The sequence below is a fragment of the Cinclus cinclus genome, chromosome 1 (assembly GCF_963662255.1).
Source record: "Cinclus cinclus chromosome 1, bCinCin1.1, whole genome shotgun sequence".
NCBI classification, from domain to species: Eukaryota; Metazoa; Chordata; class Aves; order Passeriformes; family Cinclidae; genus Cinclus; species Cinclus cinclus.
This window is the reverse complement of record NC_085046.1, coordinates 140445794-140472286: the sequence shown is the minus strand read 5'-3', so window position 1 is coordinate 140472286 and position 26493 is coordinate 140445794. Positions and strand designations below refer to the sequence as shown.

The 26493-nt window shown below is 41.1% G+C and overlaps 1 protein-coding gene across 1 annotated transcript in view; it reads right to left on the bottom strand.

Moving 5' to 3' along the window:
* The window catches only part of FER1L6 (fer-1 like family member 6), a 63515-nt gene extending 39681 nt beyond the window's left edge, over positions 1 to 23834 (bottom strand). The window contains exons 1-12 of the mRNA XM_062514945.1: positions 23800 to 23834; positions 16576 to 16658; positions 15760 to 15883; positions 15077 to 15131; positions 14851 to 14982; positions 14082 to 14144; positions 9412 to 9490; positions 8123 to 8279; positions 6869 to 7055; positions 5096 to 5288; positions 3753 to 4102; positions 936 to 1044 (exon numbers count right to left, since the gene is read on the bottom strand). Coding sequence (XP_062370929.1) covers positions 936 to 1044; positions 3753 to 4102; positions 5096 to 5288; positions 6869 to 7055; positions 8123 to 8279; positions 9412 to 9490; positions 14082 to 14144; positions 14851 to 14982; positions 15077 to 15131; positions 15760 to 15883; positions 16576 to 16658; positions 23800 to 23834 — 1567 coding nt within the window. The remainder of the gene's footprint in view (positions 1 to 935; positions 1045 to 3752; positions 4103 to 5095; positions 5289 to 6868; positions 7056 to 8122; positions 8280 to 9411; positions 9491 to 14081; positions 14145 to 14850; positions 14983 to 15076; positions 15132 to 15759; positions 15884 to 16575; positions 16659 to 23799) is intronic.
* Positions 23835 to 26493: the final 2659 nt, after the last annotated feature.

The following is a 26493-nucleotide window of genomic DNA, read 5'->3' as shown; positions in this document are numbered from 1 at the left end:
TAATTCTGACAAGAATCACTATAATTTCTTGGCCAAGTATTTAAATGAGTTTCTTGTCATTCTCAGCTCAGCTTCCTGCTAAGTTTCAGCAAGAATCAGTATCAGCCACTGATTCCCCTGTTTTTCACATCATCTCTCCCTGCACACAAAGCCTTACAGCTGAGCACAGTCATGGACACAAGCACAAAGACTGGAAATGCCGGGGTCCCTCTGTGCACCTGGACCCTGGGTGGGTCTGGTACAGAGATAATCAGATCCCTGCAAGGGAAATGAAACCAATTCAAGCTTATCTCTTAAGAGAAAGTTCTGCTTTGAAAATATGTACTCCATGTTCATGAAAATGTCTTTATTTTCTCTCTAGTCTGCTTCCAGGGATAATTCAGCTCCACAATGTGGAGCTCATGGACTATGGTCCTTCTTTCCCCTGGAAGAGGAAAGGACTAACAAGAGGATGATAGGACAAGGTGGTGCCTGCAGCTTGAGTCTTGGCCGTACATCACCCCCTGCCACACTCACAGACCCACAGGTAACTCAATGGGGTTAGCCAAGACAATGGACAGGGATCATCCCCCACAAAGGGCTCCCTCACAGAGAGGGACTCATTGCAATGGACAACACGGAATGAACTCTGCCTGAAATAAATTGTCTGAGTTTGATCTCCCAAGTGATTAAGAGGGTAAATACTGGCTAAGTTGCTGTATATATTGGGGGAGAGGATTTGTATTAATACAGGGCATTTGGGGAGTAACACAGATAGGCATCACTATGCCCAGCTTGACTGTTATCCAGAGAAATGGTAATCAGGGCTTAACTCAAACGTAAGCTCTACTCTGAAGCTGATTCCTGAGCCCTGAGACACACCAGTCAGTAACACCTATCATTCCCTTGCACCTGAGGCTCCCTCTCTGCTTTGGATAAGACCTTAACACACTTACCAACAGAAACCTCAAAGGTTATTGGCTTGTCCCCAAACTTCCTATCAATCATTGTGGCTTCAAAAAATGTCCCAAAGAGAAGGAATTCCTCAAATTTCTCTTCATAGATCTATTAGAGAAGAAAGAGGAAAATGTTGGCATTTATTTTACCTGCTACTATTTTTTACAGCACAAAGTAAAAATACAATGGTCTTTTCCTGAATTTTAAGAGTCTGCTAGGCTCTGTTTACACCTATTGGAGACCCAGCACCTGCTTGTGCCTGGCATGGGCTCTCAGTCAAGGAGGGCCAGCTAACATTTCTGATGTTCTTGGGTCATTAACAAAACAAGCTATTAACCCCAAGCCAAGACTAATGTCAAAGGAGATACACTTTTTGGTTTGAATTCTCCCCAAATTTACACCCAACAGCTGCAATCTTCCCATCCAAACGCTTCTCATTTCACAACACCTGCAAACTGAAGCCCATTAGGCAAGATCAGCATTAGTTCTTTTCAAATGTGAGTGAGGCAATGAATATAACATCAGCTCTACATGAATATTTGTTTCCCTGACTTTTGCAAAGCAGAAACATTTTTTGACACAGCCCATGATCTCTTAATTTTAAAAAAACCTCTGCTATACACAGAAAAAGACCATGGGTCTTCAGTGAAAGGAATTCACTGAAGTGACTATATCAAAGTCGACTTTGATATAGTCAAAGTCAACTTTGACATATATCAAAGTCACCAGCTCAAACAGATTGCACCTCCAGAGTAACTTTAGCTTTTTATACTTTTCAAGTACAAAACCCAGACAAAAGGGTACCTAATAAAGCCAAGGCTCAGAGACTATGACACATGCATCCATCTCCTATTATGAAGAAAACAAATTATAATATCTTCTTGCTGTCAGAATAGGTCAATAAAGTTGTGCTGTGGGGATGCATAATTTGCCTCTGTTCTCTCAGAGGCTCTATGAGACATTTTTTGCATTATTGGTAATGTCTCCAGCTCCTGCTTTTCCCTTCAGAGAGTTGAAATACAATTACTGTCTACTGTAGCAGGAAGAATTGAATGTCACAACCAAAAAAATATCAAAAGTGACTGTATCATGCTGTTCTTTCTTATTCATTCTCTGTTTGAAACTGAGAACTAGCAGCTGGAAATAAATCATTATTATTACTATTAATGTTTGTTGGTGGGTGTTGCAGCAGGGTTTGTTTCTCTGCCTGGGGTTTTTAGCCAGGCCCAAGACCATAGTGTCTGAGATACTCATAATAATGGATTTCTTGCACATAAAGGAAAAATTATATGGAAATAAATGTCTTTGAACAACACCTCTATCAGTCTTCAGAGAAGAACTGAGGGACAGAGGCAATTTACTACCATATGAGTAAATAAAGTAATAGCAGAGCACAAGTTCCCACAACTGGCTTGCAATTACCCGTGCCAGTTCTCTGCTAACACTCTCCCTGACCTGCTCCAGCCAGCCCTCAGGCCAGAAATGCCAGGGCACAGGCCAAGGAAGTTCACTTCTCAAGGCTAGGCCTCAACACCAAAGAACAATTGATCCTTTCCTATTTGCTTGTAGACATGGGGTGGAAAGACAAAGAATCAGAACTAATAAAGGACACACGTATCTTAAGAAGTGATCTGGAGCTCCCACTGCAAAAGACAAAGTTTTGATCAATGACATAGAATCACAGAATCATCAAGGCTGGAAAAGACCTCTGAGATCATCAGGTCCAAATTTGACTGAACGTGCCCACTAAACTTCATCACAAAACCCCACATCTACTCATCTTTTGAACACTTCCTGAGATAGTGACTCCACCACTTCCCTGGGGAACCTGTTCCAAAGGTTAACCACTCTCTCAGTGAATACATTTTTCCTAATATCCAACCTGAACCTGCCCTGGCACAACTCGTGGCTGTTGTCCTGTTGCTGGCTGACCGGGAGATGAGGCCAGCCCCCCTAACCACAGCCTCCTGTCAGGTAGTTGTAGTAGATATAGTGAAGTGGGAGGAAAATTGGTTATAATTTTTTTTTCCTACTTATTGGGTTACAAAAATGAGCTTGCATATGCAGTGATTGCTGATGCCTCCCAGAGAGTGACATGGTGGAGCTGAGAATCAAAGCCCAAACATTAGCTCAGCTGCCAAGTCCACACACCCTGCCACAGCTGCCCAACTTTCTCAAAGCACTATAGGACAGAGTTTCTCATGATGTAATCCCATACAACAGGTGGAATTAGTCAAACAATATCAGTTAACACTGGTTGAAGCTGAGCACATAATTTTCAGGTCTTCTTCTAAAGGGATTATCAGCCTAACACTAACATCACACTGGCAATGCAGTATTAAAGAAAGAGGTTAAATCAGGCTAGACCGTATCTGTCTCTCTGCATTCGCACAGATTCTATGTCAATGGTTCTCTATTGATTTCAATTGACAACTACGATTTTCTTGAATGAATGCAGGAAGTCAGGCTTTGTAATTCCCAGCTGTCCACACTGGTTCTCTGTCCCTTAGTAGATACTATGTCAGATAACTTTCTAGTAGGACCATGTGAATGCAGCTAGTGCAAAAGGAATAATATGACAGGAGATTATGTTTTATGAACACCAAATCCTACTCGAGAGTATTTGGAGTCACAGGTACACATTAATGCTCCATTTGTGCTGTATTACTGTGAGGAGGTCCCAAGACTGTGAAAGCACAGAGAAATTGTAGGGAGCACAAAAAGCAGTATTATATAGCCTGACCCCAAATACACACACCAGTGCCATTCTTGCAGGTTTAGACACATGACAACCAGTCTCCTGATATCATACTGACCTCTAAAGGTACATCAAATGGCTCAACTTCCACTTCAGTTGAGTTCATCTTGTCTGAAGGTGAAGCTGACTTTCGGTCTTCTCCCGCTTTGTCAGTTTTGTCTTTTCCTTTGAGTGCTTTGAAGTCTTTATCTTTAGATGACAATTTGACATTCTTCATAATGCTTGAAAACTTTGAATCACGGGCTCCTCCTGAAAGTATCTCCACAGCAATCTCAAGGAAAAGACGTCCCCTGAAGGAGACCCCTTCTCCAAAACCTTCATTAAGCTCCTGGTGGTCATCAATGAGGCTGTGGTTTCTGGGTGAGCCATAGAGGTTGATCCAGGCAGGCCCAAAGGTAGGCAAAAACCCTGGAGATAGAGTACCTTTTGTGGCATTTCTGTTGGGTATTAGTGTGCTCTCCTCACTGTCTACTCCAAGAAATATTGCCTCTAAAGCCCCAGAAGCCAAACCTGGACCCATTTCTGGGCAGAGCACTGCTTTGCAGGGCAATTCTTAGACACCAAGGAACCTCTGCCAATACTCAACCAACTCTGCTGGGTGGGAGCCCTTTCTCAGAAGATGATGATGCCGCATGTACTGGGCAGACATGAGGTCCATTGCATCTCTTGAAAAAAGAGCTTGCTGATGCAGACTAAAGACTGGGACATGATGGAGGCTCTCTCCTTTAGGTCAAACTGTTTCAAGTCTGTGTCACTCGATTTATATATTTTTTTCTTTTATTTTCTGATTAAGGACTGAGACACACATTTAAATTGGCAGTTTAAGGAGTTACTGTGCCTTCACTGAGCTGTGGTAACTGACCATGTGTCACACAACATAAGCAAGGCTATACATCTAGGCTCAAACATCAGTGAAAAAACTCCAGATAGTGAGCCTCTCCTCAAATAGAGGATAACACATTAGTCCATGGTGCCTCCATGGGCTGTGATAGCACCCAGCTCAGCCTCACCTAAATACTTTGCTTCCTGTGGGTAGACCAAAAACACAAGCCCACTCTGCCTTTGATTTTTGTGATTTTCAGTTTGTGGCTTCATTGTTTAACAGAAACTCACATGAACTATAAACTTACATCTGTCATCCCCACTGGATTAGGGTAGACTATTGCCACAGTCACAAAGAGGGTACCAGATTATGCAGCAGCCAAGAACAAGAACAACAATGTCAGACCCTCCATGCACAGAGCACAGTGTAAAAACATGTGAAATTAAGCAACAGAAGGTGTCTCAGAACCAACACTTGAACTCTGAACATCCCTAAATTAGGATTAGCACGTGCCAAGATCCCATGCAAGTGGATTTTACCTTAAGGGTATATCCTGGAACAGACATTTTCCCCTTTACCTTTGTCACCATCTTGTTCATTTGATATTTTCTTCAAATCGATGAAGTGAGTGGCTAAGGCCACATCATTCATGCTGCCTTCATCCCAGACCTGGATTTTGACTCTTCTACAGAGTGGAGGGAACATTTCTTTGAAGATAAGCTGTTCATGCCACACTGGATCTGCACAGTTCTTTTGCGCTGTTGTCCGGCCCTGAAATGAACGTCCAGCAAATTTAATTCCAGAGGGGTCAAATTCTGGAGAATGGCAATGAGTATGGCAGAAATTGCACTTAGCAGCATCTCTCTGGCCATTTTTAAAGCACAAATATCCTATCTTGAAAGTACTTTGGCTTTTCTATTACTTTATTCATTTTGTCTTCCATATCTAATAGAAGACCACACTATGGCTAAAGAATTCTCATATGCACACAGCAGAGCCCAGAATAAAATCTATGTCTTCAGGACCCTTATCCACAAAATCTATCTGTAAAGCCAGACTTTGGCACTTCTGCTACAAACTGCACATCTTCAAATGTCTTTTGAAATATCTGGGTAGTGGTGACGCAGCTAGTTTTTCTCATAAAAGACTAAATTCATTACAGATTCCAGGCTGTGTGTACCAATGGGATTACCTTAAATGAGCCAATTTATCTAGCATAAAATATGATTATTGTGATTCATGTTCTGGGCATATGCTTGCAAGAGGGGTAGGTCCTGAAGCTATTCCTCCAAACCTAAGGAGATGGCAGGACTGTATCACAGTCCGTGCCATCACTGAATGTGTCAGGACTTACACTTTCACATTAAATGGAGATAACTGAGTCAGAAAACCCACCAACCCTCTCTATAAAACCACATTTTTTACACCAGTGTGCAAACTCACATTAGTGACCCATCCTTGTCTTCTTCAGGCCATTGAACCTGTAGGTGCTGCATGGGTTTGCCTGTTTTAACCCACAGTAGTACTTTGCAATTTGGATTCATGACAAAACATGCAATCAGCACCAAGAGCCTCATTCTTGTGCCAGAAACATCAAACAAAGGACTAACTGGAGCTGTCCCTAAGGCTTCCTTGCACACAGAAAGTATTGCTGGTACAAAACAGTTTCCATGTTTATCCTTTGCTTATTTACACCAGTAAATAAGACAGGTTCCCTGACACAGTGTTTCATGGTGTACCCCAGGGGAACCAGGCCCTGGAGCTCCTCTACACACCTCTTCCACAGTCCGAAAACTCTCTGAACAGTAATCTGTCACACCATGTTTGATGCTGAAGTTGCTCTAGGAGAAATGAAGCCAGGCAACACTGCCAGTCTGCTAAAATCCTTACTCCACCCACAGGGAAGCTGAGAGGGTCCTGAATTTCAGCAGAGTAATTCAGAAATCAATACACAGCCCTAGAACCTTGATTGTACCACGTTCACTGATTTCAGCCCTGCTTCCTTATTTCACTCAAGGGAGACCAGAACAAAGGACTTACCTAATAATGTGCTGGCTAAATCACTGTCTTGTAACTCAATGTTTTAGTAACAGTGATGCAGAATTCTCTTTTCCTCCTGCTGCCTGCCTCTAACCTACTGCTGTGAGACTGATGTTAGATCTGCTGGCCTTAAGTGTCTCCATGACTTTACTTCTGCATGATGTAGGAACTGAACATTTTCTGATTATCAAGATACATGTTTTACTTAATTTATGTAACCATAAGTTGAAGGAAATCAGCATAATCACCTGTCTGTAGCACAGCTAATAGGAAAAAAGGCCTATGTTTGTGATCAAGAGGATCCCAATTACCATTTGACCTGCAAACATGACCACCACATAGGGATCCACAAGGTCCTTACTGTCGCCTATGAATGCTTTGGTGACATTGGCCATGATGCTAGAGTTCATCTTCGGAAGTCCTTCTGCTTTGTAAATTCTCACATAAAATCTGGCCCATGGTCTTTCAGATGGAAAGCCTTTAGGGATCAAAAGATTCCTGAAAGGAAAAGAGAAGCTGTTTTCTTAAAATTGAAAACTTGGAAAATGAAGTGATATTTTTTCCAACAGCATTGTGACCTTGGGTTGTGACCTTGCACCTGGGAAGACACAAACAGGCATATGAATTTGCTTTCTCATGTGAACAAAAAAAATATTTTTGCCACAAGAAAATTATATAGCATTACTCAGCAAACTTGTATACGTGATAGAGAATCAGGTCCAGTCAGATAAGGTTCTCAGGACCTTGTTCAGTAAATTCTGAATATCTTCAAGGACAGAGATTTCCCACTCCCTTTGGGCCCCTGTTTTGATTGACCATCTCCATGGTAAAAAAAATCTGTTCTGAAATTTCATTGTTCTTACCTGCCTCCAAAGCCTTTCATCCTTCTACTGAAAAGAGCCACTCATCTGAAAAGAGCCGGTCTCTGTCCTCTTCATCTATGATGCCCCTTTGAGTGCTCTCCTTTAGGCTCAAAAAACCAATACCCACCACCTTTCCCCATAGACCATATTCTCCAGACCTCCATCAACTTGGTGACTTTTCACAGACTTGGTCCAGGATGTCAGCACTGATCAGAAATACTACTTTAGTAAAATTTAAAGAATGCTGGTAGCATATTTACCACCTTGAACTTCTGTATTTTACAAGGAGAATGATAATGCAGTTGAGTTTTTTCTAAGGATATGGAAATATCCATACATTCACATCTGAGAGTGGAGAAGGAATAGGCTTTCCTCATATTTTTTCTTCTTGCTTCACTGCTTTAAGAAATTGTTAATTGGTTTCAGATCAATGAACATTCTGTCAGGGGTAATTTGGAATTTAGCCAACAGGACTTGGTCAATTCTATCAGCTGCAGAGAAGTGACCCTAACACACCCTCCAATTTAGGTGAGAGGATTGTAAAAACTCTCTTTGAGCACTTGAGAACAGCCAGGTGTGCAATGTTATCCTGCTATTAACCCCGAGTTAACAAGGAAAGAACTGAAATGAGGGCAGAGACTTATTGAGGTACCTAGTAAGGAAGAAAGCAGTAAAAAATAACCAAACAAATTATTGCAGTACTTTTCAATCTGTTCTTCTGTATCAGCTGTTTTCTGTGTAGCTTGTATTGCATCACCTTTCCCGGTCACACTGAGGTCACACTTCAGGTACCCCTTGGCTCCTGTCCTAATGTCAGCAGGGTCTGTGAGAAGTGCCCACTTGTCACAAAACTGATGACCTGTAAGAAGGACAAGCTTAAACACTCAAATAGAAGCTATAAAGGCATGCAAGTATTTTCCTCTTCATTCCCAGAAAATACATCAAATAACGTTTGTGCTGTCAGGAGGATTGTGCTGAAACATACTTGTTAACCAGACACTTCTAGAGGGTCCAAAATATTTTGTGATCAAAAAGGCAAGCAAAGAATTGATCCAGAGCTTGTCAGAAACAAGCTTATTTTCATCAATGTTTATTGAGATCAATGACTAAAGACCAGCGGAAGCCTGGGTGAGATTTCAGCAGCTGAACTAAGGCTGAGTCTTCATGAGGAAAGGCCACCTCTGATAAGAACTGTCTGAAGATGGCAGAACTCCAGCAGCAAAACCCTTGCTAGGTACTGCAGCCACTGTAATGCTGGCAGACAGCTGAGAAAGGGAAGGAGAGTGGACAGCAATCAGAGGAAGAATTAGCCAGAAGCACGTTCAGCTCCATCTTTCAAGGGGGAAAATATACAAGACAATTCACCCACAACAGCCCTTGTTGTAACCCTGTTTCCACAATCCCATCAAGAAAGGTCCTAAGATCTCATGTTAAGCCTTTGGACGTCACCTTGAGTAATTATGGAAGAGAAAAAGGCACATGTTTCATGTATGGTTTTAAAAAACACCAAAAGAGAGAGGTAGGTGTTCTTTTTCAGGTTCAAATTTCATAAAGCACTGAACAGCTCTGATTATGACAAGTCAAGGACCCATGGTCAAGGACCATCCCTGCCACTCTCCATCCTGGTCTCCCTCCCTCCACTCCTTCTCCTTCTACCCCAACACAGGTGACAGAGCTTTGTTTTGTAACAAATAAGTGCATTTGTGTTTTGTGGAACATTCAGCTGCACACTCTGACCACTTAAAGAAATGCCATTCTTGAAAAGTGCTACCCACAATGGGCAGATTGTCAAGGTGTTTTCAGTGCTGAACTTCTTTCCAACAGTTTGGCTGGTACTCTGCTATCCAAATAGGAAAACAACTCTCCCAAAAGCTTTAAGTTGGTGTAAACCACAACTACTTAAGTGGAAAAGAAGCACACCTCCCTCTCCTCTCCTTCCCTGCTTCAAATCTGTCTTAATAGACAAACAGGGCAGAAAATGCACCACTCACCTGGTTGAATGTACACTGTTCCTAGATCCACTTTAAAGGAGCCTATCAACACACTCCCAATCAGTTTATTGTGCATAACCTGTTAGAAAAAAGCTGATTAAAGAATGTCACTATCTTTCTTCCCAGTCAGCTTAATAAAGAGCATCCAAAAATCAGCAACATCCAGCACCACCCAAAACTGGGGGCTCATAGCCACAGCAGATACAGCCAGTATTTGAAATATATTCTTTACCCAACCTTGTGCGAATTTAGAAAACAATGTAATTACATCTGAGTGGAATCACACAGGTTCATCCCAGGTCCCTGGGATACGGAAAGAAGGAATTAGATTGATGTTCCTTCAGAGCAGGTGCTGTTCTATTACTTACCCTGGCAGTTTTAAGTAAATCATAATGAATATAAATGCATGGGATGTAACTGACTTCATACTGGGCTGCAGAAATCCTATCACTTTCTGTGCAATAGCTGAATTGCCATACAAAACTGAGTGCACTCAGAGAAGAAAGAATGTTTTTCTTAGCAACATTTTAATGTACTTATAAACCAAGAGACTCAATTCTAATCTACCCCCTGCAATATTAATGAAATCAGAGAAGTGATATAGATGTAAATTAGATGGCAAGCAGGCCCCAGTGAGTCTGCCTCTATATTCTTCCTGCCAAGTGATGAATTTAATGTAATTTCATTCAAATTTAATTAATAATTTTCTATTGCCATGATTCCCAGACCTATGTATTTCCGTGTCTTGTTTTCAAATACTTGCATGTGGTTCAATTTACAGACAAGGCAGAGGCTTCTCCTAAGGGAAGATTTGCTCTAAATCTTCTTTTCTCAAAAAATGTGTCTCACCTGGTTTCAGAATAGCTTAAAAGGTTGAAACCTATTCCCTGGTTGTGGGAAAGCCTCTGAAAGAGGCTGAATTTTCTGGAACCTTGCCCACATTGCAAAGAGAAAATAAGATATTTCAAATCCACAGAAGTTAAATCTAAATATTGGAAGAAAACAGTTAAGCCTCTGACCGCATTTCAGGAATCTGAAGTACACTACATCCCCTCTTTGGACCTACACATTGTAGATAAGGATATTTCTGGATATGAAGACTTCTGAAATTTTGCACTGGATTGGTCATGTGACAATTTTCTACACTTTTCAAGAGCAGGAGACATACATTTCTAAGTAAAGACCACCAATGCCTTCATCAAGATTCACCAGAAAATTAATGAGGTTTCTTGTTGCAATATGATGTCTTTCCCTGTTAGGGGCCTATGGCCACTGTGCCAGGGTGACCTAGGGAATACATTCAGTTGTCCTTGGTAATTCCTTACTTCAACACTGAAGCAGTTTCTAGAGCTGAAAAATCAAGAGTGGACAAAGGAGAAGTTTTACTTTACTATTAAGCTGAAAAAATAAGCTGAAAAACACAACCTTCATGTGGAAGAGGAGTTAGTTTGAAGTTAATGCTTCATGTACAAGTACTGCTTTCCCTCAATCGCTGGTGCTGTCAGGTCCCATCATAGCACTGGACCCTCGCTCCTATGAGGTTGGACAAGAGCACACACAGGGTTGGGAAGAAGCCTTGAAATCTCTTGGGTTTCTCCCTGAAGCCAGGCAATAGTACAGCTTTGGAGGAAGTACATGGGAGTGCCCAAATCAGCAGATCCAACTAGGATAGATTAAAGGGGGAAGATGACTGTAGCCTTTCTGTAGGAAAAAATCCCCACGAGCTTCTTTAAGGCTCAAAAACAACATGAGGGTATGTGGTGAGTCCAAAGTGGTGCTGTCTCATTGCTCTTTGCTCATTTCCTCTCCATGACAGCCTGTCCAGAGAGCTTTAAATGTTATGTGTGTAAAGCTCTCTTCTCTGTTCTTGAAGTTTGCTTTGTGAAATGTAAATGCCTCTGTTCCACTGAAATGATGTGTGCTTCTACTCCCTGCAGTACACATTGCTTTTAAAGCTGAGGAGATAACTCACTACTTCTATCAAACACTCTACATCTTTCCTCATTCTTTTTTTTTTTTCCCAAGTATGTTTTCTTCTAATGCAACAAAGCAAGTGAGCATAAAGTTTGTAGCAAACACCTCTTGTCTTCTGAGGGGGAGCATCATGTCCACACCTCATCAAATTAAAGACTTGTGTCTTTTCACACTTGACTGAAGGATTTTCCTCAGATTTTCTGAATAAGCACAAACACACAGAGTGTTACACTGAGGAGTATTTCAGTGAGGGAGATACAGGTTTAGTGCAAAAGGGTCACCTTATTTTTACCACGGTACTACTACAAGTTGTCTGAAATGTACAGGAAGATAATAATGAAGAAAAAAATCTAGTAATTAGCGGGTGCTGGGAAATTGAAAGTCTCATTTTTCTCTCAAATGCAGGGTTTAAATACAGCTAGACTAACTGCTAAACTGATGGACAAGGGCACTAATCTATTTCGTTTTCCTTGAGCTTCCGTATGCAGCTAAATTCATTTCTACAGATTATGCAAATTCGGTGCATTAATTATTGCTAATAATGGAGGCTGTCAATCTTTGTTTCTTCTTAAGTAAGATTCATGATAAGCAAGTGCTGTGAAACTTTCCATCCCTCAGGGTTTCCTTCTCTCCCAGCACACATTTCCTCTCTTTGTTTCTATTCCCCTGATAGATTGCATTCTCCAAAACTATGTTGCAAGGTAATGAATCTCTGTTTCCAGTAGCAAACATGAGCACAGCCCAAGGTTGCTCATTGTTGTTGCTGAGATTTTTCCTAAAGTCCTTTTACCTAGATGACCTTTAATTTCTAAGTGTTGCACCTTCATCAGCTACAAATAAAATAAGTTTTCTGAGCCTGATGAAACTGTGCAGATATACAGCAGGCAATTGTGGCACATTTTCCCACACCCCCACTGCAATCAGAAGCCTGGCACTTTCCCTTCCACCACTGGATATATAGAATCTTTATGAAAAGAATGTGAGATTGGAAAGACTGGCCATATCTCAGAGAAAAAGAACTATACAACCCCAACAGCAATAGCAGCACACAGGAGTTGATGCCTTGGCACTGTGCTGATACATGAACTATGTCTGAAGCACCTATGGGGCCACACACTGTGATATGTCATAGCAGTGAGGTGGTATCTACTCCCATGCCATGGCCAACCTGTAGCAAATTCTGTCCTCACAGATGAGATCAGATCTGAAGATGTCTTATGTGGTTATGAACTTCATCTATTTGAGGTCTGACTGTGATACAGTGGATTTTGATAGAACTTTAGGATTCTGACTGTCAGTTTACTCTCAGCACTGAAAATCCAGTTGTCCAGTTGTCCATGTGTAAATGAACACATTTTATTCTGTAGTTGACAAAAGTCACTCTATTAGCAGCTCAGAAAAGGAAGTAGACAGTGATGTGTCCTACAGCTCCAAAGCACTGCTTGTTTCTGTCAAGTTCAACCAGCACAAACCTTTTCCTGGTGTACATTACTGAAATTGACAAAGCACTTCAGAAAAAAAAGAACTTTTCCTGGAGCAACAGCACTCTGTTTATTTGCCAGAGAAATATCTAATAAAATGGATGGGCTTTTAGCAAAAAGAAAAAAAAAAGAAATTAATGAAGTGCACAGCTTGTGATATTTCCAAATCATACAAATACAGAGTCTCATGAGATCTTTAATTCCTTAGCAGTTTTGCTACATGTGATTAGTTTCAGACAAGATAATTAACATGGCTCCATAGAATTGGCCTCCCAAACTGCACATCCTTATCTAATGCTCCAAGTCCAAGAGCCTTCCATCAGGACAGTTCTGAGATGTCACAGAATCATAGAATCATTTAGGTTGGAAAAAATCTTTAAGATGGAGCCCAACCATTAACTAACAAGTCCACCACTAAACCATGTCCACAATTGCTACACCTACATGCCTTTTAAATCCCCTGGGATGGTGATTCTGCCACTTCTCTGGACAGACTATTCCAATGCCTGTCTACCCTTTCTGTGAAGAAATTTTTTCCTAATATCCAATCTAAATTTCTTCTGGTGCAACTTGAGGTCATTTCGTCTTGTCCTGTCATTTGTTACTTGGGAAAAGAGACCAATGTACACCTGCCTCTAACTTTGTTTCAGGTATTGTAGAGAGTAGAAAGGTCCCCCGGTAGTTTTGCTGGGACTTCAGTTGCAGTGAGCAGTGGAAGCAGCACAGAACTCTTGGAGCCCTCTCCCATGCTAATAGCAATCAACCAGGGACACTCCCAGACAACCCGAGAGCCCCTGCTGAGGAAAAGTGTCTGCATTAGTTTAGTTAAATTAGTTAGAAACAGTTATATCTGGGGAACTGATATAAACCAGATGTTTGAATCAAGTGGCAGCTTGAAAATTAGATGGATGAAGACAGTGAGGAAAAGAGAGAGCTAAGCTAATTTTTCTCATTCTACCTTGCAGTTTGCCACACCAGCAATGAGTGTCCCTGAAAATACAGACTAAATCTTGCTTTTGCATATGTTTCTTCAAATCTCTGCCAGCTGACTCTCCTCCTTATCCTCTCCTCTATCATCTTTCCTATACTTCATGCTGACTTTCTAGCACTCTTGGTATCTAAAATTATTTATTTTAACTATATTAAGAATAATTTTGAAGTGACACAAACAGCAATGACCTTTACTTACCGTGCTAAGCTTTCCTAGGTACTTACAGAGATGTTGATTATTTTGTCAAACAGCAACACCTGCGGTCCAACGAAATCAAACACGAAGTACTGGGGGAAGAGGGGACAGCAGATGAGAATCATCTCTGGGCAGGCAGCCAGCACTATCAGCTGCATGGTTCAGCATTTTGTGTTACTGCACAGAGTCCCAGTGAGACACTGCGTGTGCTGGGTGGGCAGTGGTGACAAAGCAAAACTCCTTTGCCCCTGACATGTTTCTGTCATGGCCCAGACTTGTTTTCTACTCTACTTGCAGGGCTGCACAAGACTCGCTTCACAAATGCCCATGGGCCTCAGTCTGCATCAGAAGGTATTGTCAAAACAGACAGGGGGAACAAGGAAACCCAAAGGATCTGGTGTTTTGGGGGACTGTTCTGGTGTCATCTGTCACCAACTGGAACAATTTTATGTCAGGGAAAGGTTGAAACCATGAAGTAGTAGAAAAGAGAGTGGAGGGGAGCAGGGTGCAGTATAGCTAAAACCCCTAAATGGATGATTTAAAAAACTGCAGGAGCAGTGGGGGTAAGGCAGAATGTGATGGAGAGGGTGGGGAACAGGTTGGACAGACCTTGAGAAGAGAAAGACCAAAGAGATATAAACTCCAGGGAGCTATTGATGGTGCTTTGTCTCCTGGAGAGAGCTCCCTGATCAGATGTGGAAGTGCTGTAAATTTAATTCATCCCCTTATGAGCTACCAAATGTCAGAGTCCACCCAGAATCATTGAAGAAAGTGTCTTCTTTAAGAGAAAGCACCTACTTCATTGTAGAAAGGGGAATTTGTGCCTTCTTTTACTGTTGTTTGCTTCTTCTCATCACCTATCTCGATGATCACCACAGGATCGATGTTCTCGCCCACCAGCTGCCTGGCCTCGATGATGGTGATGGCAATCTGTGGGGCACAAGGACACCAGGGACACTCCTGGGCTCAGGTCCTGCCTGCCTGGGAATTCATAGGCACATAAGGGCTGTCACCCCCTGCTCACCTGGTAGTTCTGGGATTTCATCTCCTCTTCATGAATTCTGGTCACCAGCTTTGCCCTGTTTAAAAGACAAAAGAAGTCATTAGACATCTCTAGACAAGAGCTGGTACTTGGACAAATGCTGGAAAGACTTATCAACAATAAATGAGCATTATTTATATTATTTATATGGCAGACAGCTTTGTTGTGAACTGTTAGGCTTGATTTCATCGACAGAGACCATCTCTGTCTTTCTCATATACTTTTTGATAAGGAAATGGTTTACATCCACACAAACCAGTGCCTCTACCTATCATGCACAGCAATGATTTCATTTGTTCCCATCAAACCTGACTCCATTCCTCCCTGGACTGCATTGCTCTCCTCTATGAAAAACATAATTACACAAGTCCTTCTCTATAGAGATTGCTGTTCTTTTTGGCTTGTTTTGTTTGGCAGAGGTCCTTAGCACAGTTCAGGTGCACTCAGGATCCCTTTCAGTCTCTCCCTGCACTGGATAGCACCTGGTGATATCACTGAGCTGACAAGTGCATTCCACTCTGTCATGTGGGAGACTGGGAGTGAAGGGACCACTGCTGTCAGCAAATGGATTTTCCATCAGATGTTTTGTTCAAGGGTAATGCCCTTCCCAAGAAGGGTGGAAAAGGTCTTTAGGGGGACGTTAGGTAAGATACATGAAACAGCACCTTTTCCTATTTGGGCTCAAGGATCCAAAAGCACTGGACAGAGCATCGCTGTTCATTAGGTCTTCCGCTACCTCATCCTGTCTTCCAAGGGTGTCAAGAAAATTTGCAGTTTCATCATGATCACCTGATGAAGAAAATAGACAAGGAAGTAAAACTCACATCTGATTTCTAGCAGCAAAAAACTGACTTGGAGCAGAGCAGTGAATTTACCACAAACTGAATATTTTAGTTATTTGGGTGTTCCAGTTAGAGATACTCTTGTGGTCGCTATTGAGCAGCATTGATTACAGCAGCAGCTCCCCTTCGTTCAATATCATTTGCCACTTCTCTGTGGCTGTAGTCACTCTCCTCACCCTTTGTGCACTCAAAAAAGGCACATGTACACTACTGAGTAAAGCTGCCAGCTTTATTGAGCCAGCCCATCCAGCCACCACAGCCTGTGCAGCTTTTGTGTTTATGGTTTCTAAAAGAAGCACAGCTTCCAGAGGAATTACACAGTAATTGTAGTAAGTTATCTACCTGTAAAGCAGAAAAAGAACCTGAAAAATGCGCCATCTCTCTATGGTAAGAGGCAGACTGACATTTTTAGCTTACCATGTAGAGCAGTATGAACTCACAGAATCTGAATATGAACTCTATTAAACAGTTCATGCAAAAAAAAATTAGCTCTCTGTTTATTTGGGAGTGATAAGGAATCCTGTCTTATCAATGCTAAGCCTAGAGATATAATTCAAATGAGTTCTCATGAAATCAGATCTAATACAATCTGCCACCACCTGCTCATCCCTGTTGCAATATTGATTTATGAGCCCTTACCCAATGCGTCTTTGTTTGCGATAGTCAGTCCTTTCTCGCCTTTTTTCTTCTTCTTCAGTTTCATGCCAGCAAACAGCCCCTTTCTGAAAAAGTAAAGAAAATGGATCAGTGCAGTATCTTCAAATCTTTTTCTGTACTGGGCTCTAATTTAACTCAAGAAGTTGTTAAGGGGGAATTTTGATTTCCAAGCAAGATCATTATATTCTGAATTTCCTTTTATTGACAGCAAACAAGAGAAAGCTCTGACTTTTTGCATAATTTAATTTAGTTTGTTTTTAAAATTTGGCCATGTACAGGCAAACATAATGTGACATGAGCCAAAATTTCTGTTCAAACCAAGATGGCAAAATGCAAAGAAATCAAAGTTTCCAATCTACTGACTTCCCACACATGTATCTCATTCTTACACTGTGACAAGACCAGAGATAAAAGGCAGATTAGAGGATCCACAACAAAAGCAGTTTTCCAATGAATTGAGATAAAGTAATTTGTGTAAATACCTTGGTCACAACACCCACCCACGACACCCATGGTATCAGAGGCACATAGACCACATAATTTATGTAGCTCTCACTCCCCTTCAGCAGCAAAGCAATGAACAAGCCTGAACAAGGGTTGTTCCTCAAGCTGTGTTAAAGGGATGCTTCTGCCTAGCATCAGTTCTTCCAAGTAAATATATATGCCACATATTTCAGAGGGAGAAACAATCTATGCTGCTTTAGAATTTTTTGCTATTAAATGTACTGACAAACGAACCAAGTGGTGAGAGCCAAACACAAAGGATTTAATACAATAGCAGCATTTTTCAGGTTCTTTTTTGGCCACAAGCATGCAGTGACAAACATTCAGCAAATTTTCTTCCCCTTGTCACTAGAGGATTTGTTTGCCTAAATTATTGTGGATATAAAAATTAACCCGGAGAAGCACACAGTCCAACTAGCCAAAACAAGCAAGCATCTACAAGCTGAGTAAATCTGATAGCAACCCGTGCTCAAACATCTGAAATCATCTGCAAACTCTAGCTGTGGAGGAGAAGATACTGCAAACTGGAAAGGGAACTTGGAAATGTTTAAAGGTTGTGTTCAGAGCAAGAAAATATGTTTACTGGCCAGCCCAAGAGGAACGTTAGCAATGTACGGTACAACAGCAGAAAATGCACAACTTCTTTGTGCCAAAGAATGCTAAAATCTGATCAGTATGAGTGGAAATGCAGCACCCAGACAAAAACATGACTCAAACAAAGCAAGAGTCAGAGGGTGACTGGAGGAAATGGCCATTAATGAAGTCTGATGTATTAGCTGGGCTGCCTTCCATGATTCTTATGTTTACATAACACTTGAAACTGCTTAAAGACAGAAGGTGCCACAGGGTAACAGAAAGAGAACTGGCCAAGCTTTGGAAAACTGTGTGGTACCAGGAGCAAAATCCATCTTTGAAGTAAACCAGATTTCAGTCTCAGGTTTTTAGTGTGTCAGAGGTTTGGGCACAAAATAGCATCAGGCTGCATGTGAGCTCTCCTGCACCCCAGAGGTTACATTAGCTAAGATAACCATGCAGGGATGTGTCCCTGGCAGTGCTGGAGAGGCAGCAAGCACAGGTCATTTGCAAGGCTCAGCTGTGGGAAAGAAGAGTGTGGGATTGTTCAGCAAGAGGGCAGGGTGGCATTCTCTGCACATGGGATGTGCCAGAGGGAATCTTCTCTCTAAGAGTCTAAAGTAAGCAAATTCAGTCTTCAGGGAACTGAATGAATCAATCCTTCACAACAGGCTCCATCGCTTTCATATGTAAACTGCTTGTCAACCAGTGTCAGTGTCCACACCCCAATACTGTGCACAAGGGTAACAACCACACTGCTTTATATAACTACTTAGGCTTCTTGAAAGCGTTCTGTGTACATGCTTTTTGTGATAGACATTTTATTCTCATGGAAGGAATAAAAAAAAAGTAAACTTTATTCAACTTTCCAGAAAATGTTTTTTTTTTTGCTGCAGTTTTGACATAAATTCAATCAACTGCTGAAAACCTAAAAATTATTCCATCCCTTCTTCCCCAAATCAGTGTAAATTTTAACATGAGAAAGTTTAGAGAAGGCGGATGAAAGAATTCTTACAGGCTACCAAGAGGTTTCCTGTTTTAAGTGTTTTGATTAGAAGCAATTAAAAGTCAGCCATCTCAGTTAATCAAGAGCACTTCTTAGTTCAAAAAGGACTGAACGTCCCAGTTCCTTTCACATAGGGATTGTAAAAAAATCTGAAGTTAAGGGAACTTTTTCTTTACTGCATTTGCACAGTACAGTGTGGACCTTCATTTATGACTGTGATTGATTGAGGTTTCCCTGATATAAACTAAATAAGAGTGGGACATCAACCATACCACAGCATTTGACTATATTCACACCATGTTAAATTTGCACCTCTGTAAACAATAAGTGTTCATTTTCTGTTATCAGTGCCACGGATCCACTGGGTCTCTGAATTAATTTTCATACCTTGAAAAAAAGACCCACAAATTTCATTCTCCTCTTGTCAAAGTTCATCTATGGCTGCGTCCAGCATTCAAAGTATTGCTTTCATGCTTTTTCTTTTCATCTAAGCTGTCCCATCATCACAGAGGCTTTGTGAACTGTTCTTGCACAGCATGTTCTCTTAGATATGCAATAATTGCAATTTGCAGTCTAATTTAAAGGAAAGTTGTCAAAAGAAATCCACTTCAGAGCTGTCAGCATGAGAGTTCAAATGACTTTACTAATACTGAACCTAAGAGCTCCTCCACATTGTTTAAACTTAGCATTTTCTTCCAGCAAAATCTTTTCAGAAGTCTGTGCTTGAAGAGTTGATGTAAGAGGAGACTGGCTTCCTGCTGTGGGAGTGATTCCAAACCATCCAGAGACAAGCAGGCACTTCTGGGCTGCAGGTCATCTACCTCACTCTAGGCACAGTAGGATGGCAGAAAACCCTTCTCCATGGCTTATAAAGTCAGAAGAATAAACTGAGCCATTGAAATACTCAAGGAGCGACCTTCTGTCCCATTCCATAGAGCCCCCTCTCCCTGCAGTTTTCCACAACTTGGTCAAGCAAAAACCAGACTTGTTGTTAGCTTCATTAGACCCAGATATTTGTCAAGTTCCACTTTTGTAGCCCTGAGATGCCCTTCCCTTGTGCTGGTGTGTGAGCTGCGCTCCTGATGGGCACAGAGCAATGAAACCAGGGGGTGAGATTGGGAAACACAGAGGACAGGTACAGAGACAAAGCCTGTTTTATCCAGCACATCTCCCCAGACCATCCAGTTGTCACATGGACAGGCTGGCTGAGCTGCCAGAGTGCTCCTGGCAGCAGAAAGTTCTTATTGGAGCAGCCATCCTGCTTTTTCCCCACAAGTCCCTTCCTCCCTGGAAGCAGCAGTCTCAGCAAAACTTTTGGAACCATCAAAATTATTTAGTTCAGGGACGATCAAAGGTGTGTGCACCTCAGCTCTGAGCCAGCTCCAGTGCCTCAAGATTGTAAGCCATGGCTACAGTGATTGCCTTGACTGAGGAAGTAGAAAATTAAGTAAGAGGGAAAAAGCCTTCTGCCATCCTGCACATGAACATAAAATTTGATAGGTGGGTTTTTATCTTTGGATTTTGTTATTTGCATTTTGTAACAAGTCTTGGTGGGATTTTTTATTCAGCTCCTTAAAATTCCACTTCTTTCAATGTAAGTTCATCTTCAAAATACTATTCCAGTAGATCAAGCAGTACTGCACTAGGTGAAAAATTGTCTACACGAATAGTTTTAATTTCCATGAAATAAACACAAGCAAAAGGAACCTAATTCTCTAAGTTATAAAAATGTTTCTTCTTTTCAAATTAAAAAAAAAAATCTGAAATATAGGAATGGCTCATTTTATCACTTCCAGAATAGGTACTAGTCAAGGAATTATCTCATAACTTAAATCCCTTTTTTTCCAGAGAATAAAATATAATTACAATACAAAGATGCAGCTTCAAAATGAAAAGTCTAATAAATCAAAAACATTCACATAAGCACAGTTGGTTAATTCAGAACCATTTTTTATTAAGACAGTATGTCATTTGTGATAATAAATGAAGTTCCATAAAAGAAATGTATTGCACTACATTTAATAATCAAGGAAGTCTGAATAAAATTAATTCTGTGATCTTGGGCATATGGAAAGCAAAAAAATTTTAATGAGTGGTTAGTGAGGTATTCATTTCATGCCTTCTTTTCTCAGGATTATAGAAGTTAAGGGAAGACTTCGCCAATTTATTCATTTAATTTACTCTGTTTCCCAGTGCAGGGTTTCTTTGTTCACTATCCTGTCAGATCCTTCATCCTGCTTCAGCAAAGAACCTCCCTTTATCCCCAAATCCATTATTTCTGCTGTGGTTCTTTCAAAGCCTGAAGCTTTTACGAGCTGCCTTAACTTGTTTACAGTTTTCCTGATTTCCCCCTGGTTCTGCTGTTTTGACAGGTCCAAGGATTTGCAATAGGAAAGCTTCAGCTCTTCAAGAAGAAGGTGAATACAGAATCCTGTATGACAAGCTGCATTTAAAAAACAGCTGTGGCACACCCACAGGTATCAGTTCTGAATCTTGGGGGTTTTCATGTCTATGTGACACTGTGACTTTACATGTCTTGTCTCAACTATTAATATCTCATTGATAAGAAAACAAAATTGCAAATCGGCAATACAGTGGTCAGGATTAGTTACACACTGGCTCTGTGCATTCAAGAGCAGGCTCTAAAATAGCTGTTCATGAGAAATTCTGCTTTCTTTGCAGATAATTCTATGTACAACTTCTGTTTCTTGCACTGCAGCAGTCAAAACCTGTAATCAGCCATTAGAAAGCATAAGAAATTAAATAAAAATATGTTAAGGAACATCTTATGCCACTAGATTACTCCATTTTGGTTACAGCTTGCTGCTTTGTCTTCCCATCTCAAAAGGAACCTAAAACTCAGCAATGCAGAGAAAACTGTGAAGTGTGATCAAAAGAGGGTCCTGACAGAGTCTCAGCCTGAGAAAGAGATGATAGCTTGTGTTTTTCAGGTGGTGCAGTAAGGTAAAAACAATGAAGCATGCCTGAGAAGTGCTGAACTGGCAACCAAACACGAGAAGATGGTGCTGGAGTCATCCCTGGTGGTCTCTGAATCAGCAGCTTAGTGTGCAGCATCAGTTAAAAACATCCACACTGTGCTGGGTGTTGTCAGGATGGGTGTCAAATAGAAAGGAGCAAGTGTCAGTTTGCCTCTAAAGCACTGGTGAACCTACACAAGGTCATTACACAGGATCACAGAATAAATCAGTTTAACATCTCACATTCTATGAGAGATGCAGCTTTGGTGTCCACATCTCAAATAAGGCAACAAGGTTAGAGAAGGCATAGAAAAAGGGTGGGAAAAATCAGTCTATGACAGACTGAAGCAGCTGTAATTCTTCATTTGGAGAGGAGATGACTGAGTGGGAATAGGATGAAATTTTATAAATTTAAACTAGCAAATAGGGTGAAAGCAGAGCTGCTTCTTACTCAGCATAGCACACAACAGTAGAATGAGGATGCCCTTAATGAAACAAGACTGAAAATACTAAAATAACTGTATGGGGATGTATCCATTAGCACTCATGATAAAAATGTTCTGGATGCTAAGGAGAATGGACCACAGAAAGTGCCCAGGTTCATGTGCTGTCCCTGAATATCCCATCCATTTGCCACTTCTGGAGAAGAGCACAGTGCCAGATGGATCCCCATAGGATATTTCTCTGGTTCTGGTCATTCCCTGATCATAAATACCAAATCTGTGCATGACTGGGTCATCTGGCATGGATTTGAATCAGGTATGTGTTCATTGTTGTGTTTCTGTTTGAATGATCAAAGCACACTGCACAAGCTTTTGCCAAAATTTTACCTAATTCAGCATAAAGCCTGATAGTGAAAAAATGAATCCCTTCTTGGAGCACACTTGAGCAGGAAGGTGAGTTCATTCCCAATTATCACAGTCTCATGTGGTCACCACGTATTTGAAAGGCACCTGGGTGTACTGTGTTGTTTAACCACACCTGAAGTGTTCTTTGGAAGTGAGTTATAAAATAATGAGTGACGTTACAAAATAATGCAAAGATGGGTAGAGAAGGAGTATCTCAGTTTCACTGCCTGGGCCATGAAACCACAATACTCAACGACATTATCAGGCAAGAAGTTTAAAACAAATAAGGGTGTGAACAAATGAGGTGCTCTTCAGAGAGACACATTAATCACACATTGCAAAGGTGGTCATTGAGTCAGAGAATTCAAAGAGACTTCAGACACATTTATGGAGTTTGTGGTCAGAGGGTCTGATATCCATCCAGCTCATAAACTTTCTAAGGGTATGAAACTGCTGAGGGCCTTGCTCAAATCTGTTTCCCAAACTGGATTTCCAATTATCTACCTTTGGCTCTTCTTGGGAGGCAGAAAGTGATTCGACGCAGTTGCTTCCATGTTTTTCAGCATTTTAATTAAAAAAAAAAATTTCTCTAGATGCAGAAGAAGAAATACCAGGTATACTGATATGCACTCTGAGCAACCTATAATTTGAACTTTTGAATTGTGCACAGTTCTGCCACAAATGAGCAAAGTCTGAGAAGGCTTCAGAACAGCAGCACCACAGCACTGTATCTCTGCAAACACTGGCTGTTTACCCTGGCACAGTTCTTCCAAACCCTGACCCTTCTGCAGAAAACCAATGACTTTTTATAGACACATTTAGCATCCTTATGCATCATGAATCATGACAGCAAGGAAGCCACATCCTGAACAGATGCGAATTAGCGGTCATATTCAACAACTTTTCCCAGGTCAATTCACAAGAGCTGGGTAACAGATCTACTAAATACTAAGACAGGCCTACAAAATAAAGAATGCAGCTGTTATATGCAGAGAGGTCCTTTCTTTTGTTCCTGCACCTCTTAGAGGTTTTTACTCTCTCAACAGGGATCTTGACCCCTCACCTGCTGAACTGTGAAAGACTTCCCATGACTTTGTGCAGTTAGAAATTATTAAAGACAGCACAAGGCATTATAGACTAGATCTTACCAGAAATAATAGTCACGCCCCCTAGAGCACCTAAAACAAGCATTAAGGGACTTGTTGATTTTCTTTTCCTTCAAGAAAAAAGTCTTAAAATATAATTATCTGGATTTAATTAAAACCTTGGAAGAATTTCCTGAGGGTATTAGACATACCTGTGGACCTGAGGTATCACTGTTGAGGGCTCCATCCTGCTGCTTTTCTTTCAGTCTCTACCTTTTACATTGTGAATGGGCTTTCCAAGCTTATAGAATCAACCAGGTTGGAAAAGACCTCTAAGACCATCAAGTCTAACCATTAACCTGAGACTTCCACGTTCACCGCTAAACCAGGTCCCCAAGTGACACATCTACACGTCTTTTAAATACCTCCAGGGGTGGTGACTCAGCCACTTTCCTGGGCAGCCTGTTTCATTGCTTGATAACCCTTTCATGAAGAATTTTTTTTAAATACCCAATCTAAAACCTCCCCTGGCCACATTTGGGGCTGTGTCCTCTTGTTGTATTTGCATTTAAGTTTGCTTCTTGCTGTAGCAAATGTGGTGCCTGGTTAGTCAGTCTGGTAAACACTGAACAAGAACAAAGATTTATCTCATTGCAAACATTAACTCTTCTTGCTCTGCAGAGATCTGGAGGAGCCAGTCTGTTGTGGAAGCCATGCACTGCTCTTGAACAACAGCTCCAAGCTAAAAGGCCTCTAGGCTTATCACACCCAACAAGACACCTTGAAAAGGTTTAGATTACAGAAAGTCTTAGCAACAGCTGTCTGGAAAAATAGGCCTATCTAAAGTCTTCTTGTATTTGCACTCACTTCTTTTTTAGTAAGGATATATCTTTTTCTCTATTTCTTTTTTCCACCTATAGCTTGCCTAACTTCTCTCCATTGCAGCTCAATGTACAAGCTCTGGATTGTGGCATCCCCTTCTACTCCTCCAACCTCCCCAGTTCAAAGGCTTAATATCTGTTATTCTTAGTTAATAAACCATCATATTAATCACAGCTCTTGCCTCTAGCCTTCTAAGTACAGCTTCTTCCTTGACATTTCCTCTTGGACATACTTCAGTCCTTGCTGAAAACAAATTACAGAGGCACAAGACCACTTTTGTTCTGCACTTCTCAAAAGCCATTTTCATATTTTTTAACCTTGTCTGATGGGAGCTGGGCTTTAAAGAGAGGAGGTGAACATATTACTGGGAGGTGAACATCTTTTTAAGGACACCTTTGGAATTAAACATTTGAACCCCAGCAGGAGGATTCATTACTCCCAAAATACCTAATTGAGTTCCCTGCAGTGAGGAAGTACCCGAAGCATGTGAGGTATCAATAATTTTGCTGGAGTGAAAAATTCAGTTGAATTAAACTACAATAGGCAGCTTAACCAAAGCAATCAACCAGGGTTAAAATTCTCTATTATGTTGTTTCTTTCAGTGGAATTTAGGGAGATGGCTGCTTCTGCAGGTCAGGCTTACTTGCTCTTCTATTCAGGAAGATTCCAGCCTAGCTGTCCAGAAGCTGCCATGCCCTTCACCAGCATCCATCACACTCTTGTTTGACTTGAGTAATTGAGCACAGCTCTGCTCAGAGCAGAAATGGTAATTAAATCAGATATCACATATGCTCCTGTATCTTTAAAAAGCACGAGCAAAATTCCCTTTTCTCCACTGGAGCAGAAAATTAAAGCTTTATTTTTCATTCATCCTTCTGAATTTTGCAATTATCCCCAAGTTCTTGTGCTGGCTTTTACTGGGATACTCTTCTTCAATTCCTTTTCTTACTTTTTCCCATCTACCTTGTCTTTCATAGTTTTGGGTTATGATGTGCCTATGCCACAGGCATTTACTGTTGTTTTACCTATCTACTTCCCTTAAAGGGCTCAATAACGTTCTCATTAAAAAGCATGAGCTACACTAAGGAAGGAATTGGAACATGGATAATAGCACATAACAGCACACCCAGCCCAGGCAGACTGGGCTGACAGTAGGATGGTGAGGCCGTCTGGGACAGCCCAGCCATTGCAAAGCACTTTCACCAAAGTGAGATTATAAAGCACACTGTTCCTAGATTAAATCCTAAACACTAGGAGCAGTAGTGAGCCCTTTCAGTGGAGGAGTTGCTCACAGTCTGCTAAAAATAAATAAATAAATAAATAAATAAATAAATAAATAAATAAATAAATATCTCTTGCAGGGCTGAATTGAGAAACAATTCATGACCTGCAGAGAATGGTTTCACTACCCTGTTCTAGAAACTGCAATCAAGTATGTAGAACTGGCAGCTCTGCAGGAAAGAGCTGTCAGGGAGAGAGTCCTGAGCACTGAAGAACACGCCAGTGGATGCTCAGCTGTGTTCACCAGCATCCTGTCAGGCAATCAAACTCTGCTTACCTCTCCAGAGAGCTTCTCTGTCAGGCTGCAAGCCCCCTGGACCATCCAGGTCTCAAACAGCTTGTTTTCTAACTGGGCAAAGCTTCCCATAAGACCTGAAACAATCCAATAACACCTACTTTGCTCAGCTCGACACAGTGGCTCTGCATTGAGGACTCAATTAGCATTTTAGTGACAAAAGCTGAGGTGACCATTTAGCAGTTGTCCTGACCTAATTTTTCTTTTCTTTTCTTTGCTTTGCTTTGGTTTTCTCTCTTTTCTTTTCGAGACACAGTGTTGAAGGAGAAAGTAAAGAGTAAGTTTGTCTTGACTGCTTAATTTTCTACAGGAAATGTTTTCAGACTTAAGAAATTTAACAGTTAAAATTCAGTGTGTAAAGAGGTGTAAATCAGCCTTCAGGCCATATGGGATGCCTGCCTTGAGCTGCCAACAGGGCTTTTTTAAGTGGATATAAACATGTACACTG